Here is a 13,073-nt window from a genome sequence, read left to right on the forward strand (position 1 = left end):
CTCGATATTCATAGCACTCGGCTGTGCACCAAACCCCTACCATTTTGAGGGCACCGTTCTCTTGTTTTTCTTTGCTTATTACTGATATATCCATGTGGCTGTGGCGTTATTAATGTTAGACGACTGATTACGAAGGTGAATAATATTGGGAGGTTCAAGACCTGTTTCGTCGAATCAGCTCTCTTCCTGTTGACTGGCCTCTTATGGCGATAGAGATATACATGTTCTTTATTACTGATGAATGCTTATATCCGCGCCCCTCCTGTAGAAATTCGAAGCTTGATACCCCTTTAGAAACTGTGCATCAAAATAGTGCAGCCTACCGAACTGTGGCATCGGCAAGGTGTCGAGCTTCATGCCACCCTGCAAGCCACAGGACAGGGGTGTATTTGAAATAGAAATGTGGGACCTGCATGCAGCTTGGGTATCTCATATAAATCTCGTGATTAAACTTGCTGATGTAACACAGTTGAGAAGTACGACTGCATGGGTTGGCCAGGGGGTCGAAGTGGATTATTCATGGTTTAGCTGCCATGTCACAAAAAAAATGCATATCCGTGCGCCATTTTGGAAGGTTATCTTGTAGAATTATATGTTCCATAAAGAAAAAAAAATCGAACGCAAACGCCATTCGCTGAAACTTCCGGATCAGATCAAAAAGCAAAATGTTATATACATGAACAGGTAATATTTACAAAGTTTAATGACAACCAAAGAACACCGGCAAAACCCGCAAAGTATAGTATAGACATGAATGAAAATAATAGATAGAAATGATTTTTCTAACCAATGAAAATCTCCCATTGCCACTCTGCACACAGACCGACCCAAGATAATCGGCCTCGGATTGACGTCTCATAATCCCATTCGTCCATCTCCAGACCCTTGACCCTGGTGCCTGGAGTCGGACTCGATCTCCTCATATCCGGACCTGTAACGCTACCGGCCCATATCATTTCTGTCTGGCTTGGAGATCCGTTGAGGTCCTCGTTGAGTTTCTGGAAGTCGAGGAACATTGTGGGGTCTTCAATTCCGGTTGGAGCTGGAGTGCTACTGTTGGAAGAAATGTGCGAGCGGATAGTATAATCCATATCAGTGACCATAGATACACCCTGTTTCTCGCCCACGTAGCTGTCCCTTCGTGTCCAAATTTCCCTGACAATGTCCCAGGCTCGGTCGATGTTGCCGATCCAGAGTCTTTGCATCAGGTCTGCCCATCGCTTCTCAACCCATTCCCGTTCTTCCTGGCCGACAGCTTCGCATCCTGCTGCGAGAAGGGGGAATGCATGGACGATACATGTCCTAGAGGTGGTAGGAATCGATGCGATTGTGCACATGACTTTTTCGGCCAATTCATGGGCCGAGGGGGACGGGATCTCTGGAACTGCTTGGTGTAAGTAGAGAAGCGTTGCCCATCTGTAAGCCTCAGCGGTTTGAATACAATGGTCGATATTTGATGTTTGGTCCTCGATTGGTTCGTAAATAGCATCTGGCTGCCAGTTTTCAATGGCTGTCTTGAGTTCAAGTGCCATTGTGATGATTGTGACGCTATTCTTCTTGCTTTTCCTAACACGTTTTGCCAGTGATGCGCATCTTCCAATCAGTGGGAATAATGTGGTAGCACATCCCATCAGTGGGTCGATCTCAGACGACATCATCATAGGGGCGCTAAGGAGTGGTGAGATAGTCTCAAATGATTGAGACTCATCGTCATTATTTGAAGTGAGGCGGGCGAGCACATCGATGTAAACCCAGGTATTGTAGAGAAATCTAAGTCTTGAGATCTCGGTGCTAGTAATTGGGTAATTCTGATACCTGACTAGCGCTTGATTGACTAAGACTTTTGCTCCGCGCAAATGTTCAATTCCAGTAGAGATATGTCTGTCCCATTCCTCTGCGAAAGCTAAAGCGAGAGTTGTTGCGAATGCAGCTTCTGGGAGTATATCCCCGGTGTTCAGGCCTGCGGCGAGATGTTTGATGCTGTGCTTCATGTGTTCCATACCTTGCATTCTCATCTCTGGCCTGCAGTGCGACATGTGGAAGGCTGTCATCGAGTAAATTGCGTGGCGGAGAGCGGGAATCTGGGTCGCAAGCGGCCAGATTAATGTCCTCCATGGATTTTCTGTTGGGCCGTCTTTGATCGACATGATGCCACAAGTTTGTTTATCGAAATGCATTATCAGCATCTCAGAGCTGCTGATATCAACACGAGGCCTTCGAAAGATATCTGACAAGGTCTGATAGTTGGCGCTTGAGGAATCATCAGAGACACCCCAGCCACCTTCGAGGAAATTTCTTGGAACCTCTTCGACTTGGTCATCATCTGTAGGCATTGTCATTCCGAGGTCCATGCCGGTAGGTTGATACGACATGCTGCGTACGAATTCGCCATACTCTGGTAATGGTATTGGCCTGTTCAATATACTTCCTGGAATCAAGAGATCCTCTAGTCTCGGGGAAATAGATGCTCTCCTCTCTTCGTCCATGTAAGCAGGATGAGATCGAGGCACTTCAGCCCCAGAGAAAGGTGGGTTTTGAATAAAGGTATTATCGAGGTTCCCGAGCGGGTACATGCTTGAGGCGTAAAGGTGGTGAAGAGGTGGTGTTGGAGGAGAGTCAAATTGTGTGTTTAAAGGCGTTAGGGGGAGTGGTGACTGGAGAGGGGAGTGTATGGAACCCAAGGAGGCCTCGGACAATGCGGGGCTAGAGGGCCCTGAGGATATCCCTCGCTTTGGCTTGGCTGGAAGACTCGAGAGGGCTGCTCAGTTGAGTTATGTTAGCTTCAGGGCCAGCGCCGTTTCTGAATTTCGTAACATACGTTTTGGGCGAGATTTTGAACCCTTCCCAGTTAGATCTGACTCTTCGAATGCCCTCCATTTGAAATCCTTTTTATACCCTCCACAAGGAACACCTCGTTTCTCGCCTAGATGCATTCTTTAGCAACTTTTTTATTCTAATATCTAGAAATAAAATCCATAGAAAACTTACATTGTAGGCAAGTCGGCTTTGTTTCGTCGCATTTCAGTCTCTTTGCTTTACAGGTTACACAGCCTATACAATTAAATTCCAATTAGCATCTGGAATAGTGCGTTGTAAATGTTGCATTTTTCTCCCATGACTCGCTTCGGGTTTGAAGCGGATTCGAGAGCCAGGGAGGTTAATTTCTCGAATGAATTGGATTCAAAGATGGATAGGAAAAAGCCGTACCGTTCCTGCTTTTGCTTTGTTTTGGCTTCGTTACACCAGCAGTACCAGCGACGGATTGGCCTGCTCCGCTTGTCGCCAACGTCCCAGTTTGCGAGTGTGATTTTGATCTAGCGGGTGGCATTTGCGAACTTTCGGTTTCTGAAGGGAAGGGGATGGAAGATGGAAAAGCTGAGGAGGACATTTCGAATAAGTGCGGCTGCAGTGCTCTGGAATGGTCTAGGGTCACCGCCATTGGTTATTGTCGGGTCGGGTGGGCCACTAGTGGCACTAGCGAGAATGTTTGTGGCGAAGATTTGTAGATGTCCCAGATCGCAGCTTCACAGGAGCGAAAGTTCTAAAAGGGAAAAGGTCTTGTATCGAAGTTTCGAAAGCGTTAATCTAAGTGCTCGAGCGAGATGGACCGTTCGATATGGGTATTGTAAGATTATGAGCAGAGAAGTGGATATAAAAAATATCGCTAAAGGCTCTGGCTGCTCTCTTTAGCACGTTTATACTCCACAAGGATTGGACCTAAATGTTAAGAATAATTGAGGTATTCTTTGGGTTATATACTCAGAGGTATATTTAATTTATTTTTATAGAGAGAGAATGAACCCAGAAAGATTTTCGGGATAGTTCTCAAGGGCCTAATATATTCGTCTTCTGGGAGCTCCAGTCGAAGCGCTTCTGCGCTCGAAGCAATGTTAATTGCAAGCTCGTCTTCATCCTCTGGCGGGGGCAGGGGGGCAGGGCTACTGCATGATGTACCAGCAGGTAGAGGGTTGTGTACTCGACGAGGGTGGAGACAGCCCGCCAAGCCAAGCACCCTTTCATTCTCGAGCTAACTAGCGTTGCAGGCTGGTCATACTGGCAAACGTCTTGAACGAATTATTGATCAAAGCAGGGTTGCTTTTTTGTATATTTATTGTGTAAGCCGCACACGGGTTCTGTCTCGAAATTGCTTTTTGATTATTCGAGAATGAAAAGTGGGCGGCGTTGCCTAAAAGCTCATTAGTGTTTGAACAGTTGTATGTCATTGGGGTTCTGCACATACGGCGAGTTTGGGACCTTTCCAACTTGGTATGTGCTGTCTGCGTGTATCCGATCACAGTGGACAATAGTGAAATTCTCACCTTGGCTTTCCTTCATATCTCGGATTGTGGCATGGGCAGTGCGCACGTCGGTGGTGCGACAATTACGCAAATTCGTTCCTCCCAAGTTGCGGCGATGCTCATGTATGTCTCCTTATGTCATTGGTGCCCAACAGCCCTACCGGGAACTCGCTTCTCCAGTTCCCTTTTGATATTGATATAGGTCATTCGCGGAGACTTGGAATCCCCTCGAGCTCTCTAGATGTCGTTGTCGAATTGGCGTACATTCTCTGGTCCCGCCTTCCTGTTCCTTCGGGTTACCGATTGCGGATTGGGAGGAAAGCGACATCGCGTGCAACCGATAACTGCTCAGTTAAGCAAGCTAGGCCATGGTATACCATGCCGATAGGTATCACCACGTCTGCAGTCGCAGTCTTCTCGTAATTACCCGTCCCCTGTCGATCTAACTTCAATCATCCCGCGCCGGTCTGATTAGTCTTTCCATGCCCACCCTCTGGATTATTTTTCTATTCCGACCTCCATAGCTAGCCCGAAAAAAGAAGACGCAAAGAAGCTTCGGTACACCTTCTAGCGTTCGTTCTAAAAATGTCGCTGTGGGGCCTGCGGCCATGCATATGGTTTCTCAAGCCATCCGACAGGGGGGTGGGGAGAAAAAAAAACATGCAGCTACGATTCGCTACCCTTCCTCTTCGATCGATTACACAAGAGTGGCACATCAGAAGGGAATTGTAGCCGTGAGAACCAGCTTTGATGAGAAGTCAGAAGGTGAAGGTTTAGGCGACCTAAGAGATACATTGGGGCTATGAACATCCCCTTTGATTGTTACGTACACCTCTGGGCTTTATTTGGAATATCAACTGAATTCAACCACGGGTAGCTTCAAGCGATTTCCACCGGCACAGACCAACAGTCGCTTGAAATTCGCAGGCTTTAGCGGTAAGGCTGTATCATCTTCGGGTTTTCCGAACTAGATGTGAGACAATTCTGGGAAACATCAGGAATGATAACCAGAGACTCGGAATCGAATCCTTCATCCTGGTTATCATGCAGATTGTTAATTCAAGAGCTCACCACCGTTATGTAGTTCCTTAATTCGAATTTATGCTGATTAAGAAAATATGTTAAAACTTTGATCTTGAAATGATTCAGAAAGGAAGGGAAAAAAAAAAACCGGAACGGAGGGGGACAAGGGCTGACCATGTAGGAACAACCTTCGATAGCCCTTCTAGAAGGAATGGAAGAGGGTTGATGCAGTGGGAACAGCCAGCCGTAGAGCCATGATTGGTGCAGCTGCACGCACCAACATGTACTAGTCCAAAAATAGGCAGTCGAAGCGAATGTGCACACTTGATCACAAGCTCATCAGCCCAGCCCAGGCAGGCTAGCTTTTGGTGGTAGCTTGAGAGCTTCGATAGCACCAACAAGATGGTACAGAGTAAACCATACCCTAGCGGGGATGCTAAGCTAGCTTCGCCATCGAAGCTATCGTTGCTTTGCTGTGAACGCCAGCCCATTACGCTAGAGAGGTTTGTGTGAGGCCGTAGTATCCTATTAATATTCGTATCAAATTAAAGAATACCCAAGGTAAAACCCCTCCCCACAAGGCGGGAGACTGTCTAGGGTTGAGACCCCCATGCTGGATTAAGATGCTTAATGTATGCGGCAGTAAGACCAATTCATCAAACATGTCGATTGTATTCTCTCCGACTAGATGCAGGATAACCTCCCTCTGGAAAGATTCGGCGAAGAATTCTCAGATGCATGCAAAGAGCTCATGATCGATCGACCCGACGCAGCCCTATGAACCCCAGTTTTCCCGAAAGGTTCATTTTGCGAGGTTAGTTCGAGATAAGAGTAGCCTCAGATTGGTTAGCTTCCATTTTAGTTTTGTGTAGCCCCAATCCCCATCTGCGGGGTCCAATTTCTTGTGCTATGATCCGTATATTCTGCATGGTTTGACGGACTCGAGCAAAAGCTGTACTTTCGGAAAGTGTATGTCAGCAAAGATGCCTCCTCACCACCTAGGAGAGTCCAGGGTATTCTCATCCGTGCGAACTTAGTTCGATCAAGCCAGGCCTGTTGACATTGCTTAAGGCAGCAAGGATCAATGCATTTCATTGTCCTCGAGGCGCTTGCCCAATTCGTTGGCGGTTTCGCATCATGCCGAAGCCACACCTCAATCGACCACTGCGATCGTTGCTGAGTAAGGGTTCTCGCGACCGATTGTCTCCACGTAATATATTGAGGCTTCGTCCGTTTGCCGCGTTCGCCAAGGACTCGGAGCGATATCGCGACACGTGCAGGAGTGGAACCACCATTTTGAGTCTGCCTTCCGAGGCAGCTTAGCCATAGGTATTTTCTGCTGACGTAGCAATCAATATCAACTTGGAGGCCTGGGCGAGGGCCGTGAACCTCGAATTCTCTCATTAGCGCCACGGATTACCCCTGCTCCCCGCGTTTGTTTTCCGTTTAGGAGGGGTGTTATCCCCTCCATGCAAATGGCTAGTTGAAGTTCCAAATCATTTGTCCAACCAGTCTTGGCGTTATTGGCGTCTCGTGAAAGCTTTCCACAATCCAACAAGTCTCAACTTTTCCCTTACAACCTCCTTCACCAGACGGCTGCACACTACATTGCGCGGATGCATTGTTAAGCTTTGAGCCCCCTAACTAACCTCGGAATCATTCCCAGCACCCCAAATATAGATTTCTTTCACAAGAAAAGAAAGATGGGCGGGGGGCTGGCCGTATATCGATATAACGTTCGATATATACATTTTGGGAAAACATTTCAGACATTTATGCATCTAATGCCAAGTTCTGTACATTGCGGCGGTCGTATCTTGCAATCGTCCCGCATTCTGCATATCTTCCCCAGTATACCCTTGCATTGTAAAAACCTTCTTTAGCTTTAGACATATGATAAAATATCGAACTTTCGATACTTTACATTGCATTCGGCGGAATTTGCCTTGCACGCTAATGCAATATCATTCGGCTTTCAATTCCTCTTATTCGGACTGTTTAGCTATTAGTTACCAGCTAGGGTAGGCAAATACGGCATGTCTCTACCCCTCTTTCGGCCGACTGGTAGTTAACCTTCTTGAAGCTGGATCGATATCTCAAAATTTAAGGGATGCTCTACACGTGCTCGTGCATGAAATGTGGAACAGCACCCGTCTTGGAACTAGACTGCATAATTGAGATGTAACGTTTGATATAGGTCTATTCAGTTATAATGCAATCTACTAGGCAGTCAAGATCAGACGTGTTCATAAAAACGCGGCTCCTGATTCGAGGCAATAAAAAACCATACATACGGCGATTAAATAATTTGGAATATCAGATATAAAGACATGGAGGCATGGTATGTAAATGTGGGGTCCCTGGTCGCATATGTGCCAATAAAATACCCCTTGGCTCGCGCCAGAGATGTGTGCATATCTGTGTAGCCCTCACCAGGGTAAGGACCTTCGCCAGCGGAGCGGAATACCGCGTCATTTGGCCAACTCGTCCCTGTCCTAGCATAGCCTACCTCTAACTATCCCGCACGAGGCGTTTGTTTCCATACACAGACCCACTCGTTCGAATGTTTTCGGAATATTTGCTAAACTACAACTCGAGCCCATAGTTGTTGGTTTCCAGAATGAGCATGATCCGACTGGTCACCTTGGTATCTCACTGGTTTTCGGGTTTGGAGAGTCGGGATATGGCTTCCCGGGATAAAGAATAATCAATCGGTGTGAAAATAGGGATGGGGAGATACCGGAAGTCTCGAAAACCACCAGCGTGCACGCCTCCAAGGAAATTAGGGAATAGTTTTTAGGCTAGGGGCTATTCTTTGAGGCGATTTTACCATATTCACTAACAAAATTATATTCTCCAATCTTTTTCATGGTGCCTTGCCTAACCAATGTTTGGGGATATATCCATATCTCTGTATGAAAAGTGGAGCCATTCAGCAGGTACATGCACGAGCGCGGTTGGCCAAAGCAAGGAAATGAATATCGAGACCGCGTAGAGGCTAATTCGGAAGGCACAAGTTTCTTTTGCCTGGTCATACTAGCTGTGGGGCAAATAAATCCCTTGACAAAGTTCCAAGACAAAGATGGGTGGTCGGGGTAACAATGCGCATGCAATGTGTCCTGGAGATAATACTATCCAATCGTAATCTAACTGGCTGAAATTTCGGAATCGAATTGACCCTCATGCTCAATTCGGTCCCCACCTCTCTGGCCACCTTATTAAGCTACATGGATGCTGATGGGTGCATCTGGTTGCATTAGTTAGCACGAAGCCCCAACAGATCACTTCCACACTGAATCGTATACATATCTCCCCACTCCTTTTACCACTCGTTTCGTCTACTGAATCAACCAAGCTTTCGGCCCTGGTAAAATATTTTATCCCGACGGTTCGTTTCTTAACAACGACTGTCCTGCACAGCCCCTTAGAGATATTTACTTTGTCACGGTGATACTTGGTCTAGAAGCAGGCCGGCGCCGCGGACCCGAAACCCTCTCAATCTGTCGAGATTATGAGGAACCACAGTGCCAGAATTCTCCAGAGAAACCGGGCATGCAATGTTCGCCTTCCTTTCTTCGATCCTAGAGATTGGCTACGGTATACGCCTCACCATCTCCTTTCTGCCGCCTTTGAATCCATCAAGCTTATTGGCCGACAAAAGGACCCCTTAAACCTTGGAATTGGCGTAGAACCCGCGAGGGAATGGCAAGGGCAACTACAGATGTAAGTACCTCATGCTCCAATCAGCAGGGTCCCGCATATGGGCATGCTGCATGCACAGCTCCAGCCTCTAACAAGCTCATTGAATGTACCAAAAGGTCTCAACTTGTACCTCTATACGCCTGCATAATCGCGTGGTCGGATTTCTATCAATAGAATCGCAGTATTGAAGCAGATCGATTTCTCGAGCACATGGACACCGTTTACCTAGTCCTGGTATTATCGGTCCAAGCTTTTCCAGCACTTTTAAAAAGTTTGAACGGCTACGCACGTATCCGGAAGGATCTATCTTGCAGCTTACGAATTTCTTCCGAACAGGATGTTCTTTACATTTTTGGCTAAGCTGCTGTAGCTAGGGCCGTCCGGGTGAAACTATTTTGCAAAGTGCAGCGTGCAACGTTCACCTAGTGCTATACTCATGAGCAGTGGCCTATAAACAATGGATGTATTGGAGCTCAGACCCAAGTAGGGGGATAGCCAGTAGTCTTTTTAGTCTAAGAGTTTATAACTCGGTTTGAATTCTTCTAGTCTAATACCTTGTTCTTTACACATCTAATCACAGCATATGTATAATATAATTGCTCATGGCTTTATATTTGGGTATCAGTTCTACGGAAGGTGAGTTACCCACATCTTCTTGACTTAACTTTTTCTAGCTATAGGCTGAAGTGGTCGTATAGGCAGAAACTACGCGCAAGGTCTTTAACTAATCTCTCTGCTAGATCGGAAGTACCCCTCGAATATACCAAACACCAAAAGACCCAGCCTTGATCACAAAATTGGATACCTACTGTTATTTTGAAAATAAAGTTTATTGTGTTGCGAGTGGGAATATAACTGAGGAATGGGCCAGCTGAGGGCGGCTAGGCCTAACCTAGGGCTGCGGTCTGGATGCTTGGGACTTAGCTTGGGTATGTGCAATATTTGACCTCAATCGAATCTGTAGGTCCTACGGCCCACATCATTATATTGATAATCATAAAGTTAAATATCCGCTCTCAGGAACAGTCGATCTATATGGACTTGCAATCTTCGAATCTGATCGCGATTAACAATCTCTTCACCCAAGCAACGTTCCGCCTCGATCATGCATGTTCGAACTCTTCAGCCGGAGCTTCCCAGGGGAGATCCATCTAGGCCCTGACATCATTTTTCACTCAAGCATTAGCCAACGTTCGCAGATATGTGCATATCACTAAGCTTCTGTGACACCTATAAGCCTTTAAGCCAAGCCGAATTCCTCTCCGAATCGATATCTCATACCCCATTGGCCTAGTTTTATCAGTCCTTTATTGGTACGATAAGAAAAGAGCAATTAGTACTCATACAATGGGCGCGAACTAAAGTTTATGCATCAGGGATAGGTTACACGGATCTGGGTTTTAGTTTCCTGGCTGACATTGCAGCTAGCTGCAGTGTTGGTAATGGTATACAAATCCACGGTACGATATGGTGCTTGGTATCTACCGCTAGTTAGCAGGACCGGAGATAAGTTCAGCTCAGCTCGAGGCCGGGAGACTTATCGCTAAATGGGCACTAAGTATGGCAAACCTGCGAATAGTGGAAAGAACATCACATACTTAACCTTTAGCACAAGCAAGGGCTTGTACGATTCGAGGGAATATAATAAAAATAATTCGTTCCCTTTTTTTTTAATTCTCAAATCCCTTTGAAAATATTTAACCTTCTTTATATATAATTCAACATACACTTGTGGCCTGGACGGTGCTCTAGGACCGAGACTAATCCAACATAGATCCGGAAATACAACCGCCCCTTCAAAGCCCTACTGGCGAATTAATGATCAACTGATATATACTATCTACGGACCAAATCCAGGCGAAACATGCATCGAGATACCATAATTTCCAGTCCGAAGGGCGAAGAGTTCGGTGTCTTCGAAGAAACCTCCTCGCTGGACTCTGATGACCTAAAGTTAGCTCGTACGTTTATTTCACATTTATCTTTTCATCATAACCAGTCGACTTTGCAAAATAGTTATAAACACATGCGCTTGCATGTATGCACATACACTTAACAGTGGTTTAAACTTATGTACATGCAAATATCAATGATTCCGAGGTTTCCATATTCCGGGGAGGCAGGCTGAAGGGGAAGACGACGTAAATCAATTAATTCGAACTAAAAATGCTAAAAAGAGAGAGAAAAAAATGTGAATAGAAATGGGCTACAAATCGGAACTCAAAAGAGCATTTTCTTTCCTATCCGTACTCGCCGTAGGCTTTTCTATCACAAACTCATGGTTCGGAATATCAGCAAGTCTCGTAACAGTAAGTTGATTCAACCATATATCCCATTTACACACACTCTCTATATATATTCCACTTACAGGCTAACCTGACAGCTTATAGGGTATATACTCCGGAGGAACCGTGGTGACTGTCTACGGCATATGTTTAATCGCCCTGATATCCACATGCGTCGCTATTTCCTTGTCAGAAATGGCCTCAGCAATGCCAAACGCCGGCGGCCAATACTTCTGGGCCAGTGAACTTGCACCGCGGAAATGGTCGAATTTCCTGGCTTATATAACCGGGGGGGTCGCTTGGGCCGGTGCAGTATTCACATCGGCTAGTGCGACGCTCTCTGTTGCGAGTGCTCTTGTTGGAGTATATCAGATCTGTAACCCGGAATTGTAAGTTCGCAAATTCTAACCGTTGCATATTTAAGTACTTAGCATTGTGCATAGGTATTCTACAGACTGGTATATCTAAGTAATTAACATATTTATATATACTCTAAAGTACATTTAACCCTCTTCAAACCCAAGGAAGATGGCCAATCTTCATAGCCTACGAGCTACTCAACCTTTTCGCCTGGTTCTTCAACTGCTACGGGAAAACCATCCCACCAACAGCTCAGATCACCCTCTACACATCATTAATCTCAATGATCGTGATCACAATCACCGTTCTCGCAAAATCCAGCCCCAAGAACAGCGCAGAGTTTGTATTCGCAACATTTAGAAACGAAAACGGCTGGTCTTCACCATTCATCGCTTTCGTCGTAGGCCTAATAAACCCTAACTGGTCGTTCGCCTGCCTCGACGCCGCAACCCATCTAGCAGAGGAAGTACCCCGGCCGGAAAAAGTCATCCCCATCGCTATTCTAGGTACAGTTGCTATTGGATTCGTTACATCGTTCGTCTATAGTATATCTATATTCTTTGCGATAAAGGATATAGATAACGTCTACCTTTCTCCAACCGGGGTTCCGATCTTGGAAATATTCAAGCAAGCTTTACAATCGACTGCGGGAGCTGTAGTACTAGAAACTTTGATTATATGCACCGGAATCGGTTGTGTAATTGCCTGTCATACTTGGCAAGCTCGGCTGGCTTGGTCGTTTTCTAGAGATCGTGGCCTTCCCGGGTCGAGATATTGGGCTGTAGTGCACGAAAAATTGGATGTGCCGCTGAATGCTCACACTTTGAGCTGTGTCCTTGTTGCTATTCTTGGGTTTCTATATATTGCATCGTCTACTGCGTTTAATAGGTGAGTGACAGATACTTATATGTATTTTGCTACGATGTTTCGTTAGATTCGATGCCTTAAATGTTACTAACTTTCGCACATGGAATTCGATAGCATGATCACCGCCTGCATCGTTCTCCTCTACATCTCCTATTCAATTCCAATCGCACTACTTTTATTCGTAAAGGGACGTTCGAATCTCAAAACTGGTCCATTCTGGATGGGTGTATTCGGTCGAATCTCGAATTACGTAGTCCTGTTTTGGACAGCCTTTACATTCGTTTTATATTCATTCCCATATTACTACCCCGTAACGGCGGGGAGCATGAATTACGTCTCAGTGGTATACTTTTTGGTATTTTCCTTTCTCGCAGTATATTGGATGGCACGGGGTCGAAAGACTTTCCGGTCTAAAGAGGAAAGGGATGAAAACGCTGCCCGTAACACATTGTACCTAACAAATTCTCACTCCGAAGGGGAAAAGTAGGGCTTAGGTTCGTCATCGATCTTGTAAAAATTGTTCTAGATCTCTCTGCCT

The 13,073-nt window shown here is 45.9% G+C and overlaps 2 protein-coding genes across 2 annotated transcripts; one reads left to right on the forward strand and one right to left on the reverse strand.

Moving 5' to 3' along the window:
• Positions 1 to 782: 782 nt before the first annotated feature.
• AOL_s00083g275 (uncharacterized protein) lies at positions 783 to 3,388 on the reverse strand (the record flags this gene model as incomplete). Its single annotated transcript, XM_011125454.1, has 4 exons — positions 783 to 2,758; positions 2,819 to 2,923; positions 2,989 to 3,051; positions 3,208 to 3,388. 4 exons carry the CDS (start codon positions 3,386 to 3,388, stop codon positions 783 to 785), a joined length of 2,325 nt encoding a protein of 774 aa, XP_011123756.1.
• Positions 3,389 to 11,224: 7,836 nt separating this feature from the next.
• Positions 11,225 to 12,560, forward strand: AOL_s00083g276 (uncharacterized protein; the record flags this gene model as incomplete). The annotated part of the gene is made up of 3 exons (XM_011125455.1): positions 11,225 to 11,332; positions 11,414 to 11,697; positions 11,807 to 12,560. 3 exons carry the CDS (start codon positions 11,225 to 11,227, stop codon positions 12,558 to 12,560), a joined length of 1,146 nt encoding a protein of 381 aa, XP_011123757.1.
• Between the last annotated feature and the right edge of the window lie 513 nt (positions 12,561 to 13,073).

This window comes from Orbilia oligospora (assembly GCF_000225545.1).
Source record: "Orbilia oligospora ATCC 24927 unplaced genomic scaffold scaffold00083, whole genome shotgun sequence".
NCBI lineage: Eukaryota > Fungi > Ascomycota > Orbiliomycetes > Orbiliales > Orbiliaceae > Orbilia > Orbilia oligospora.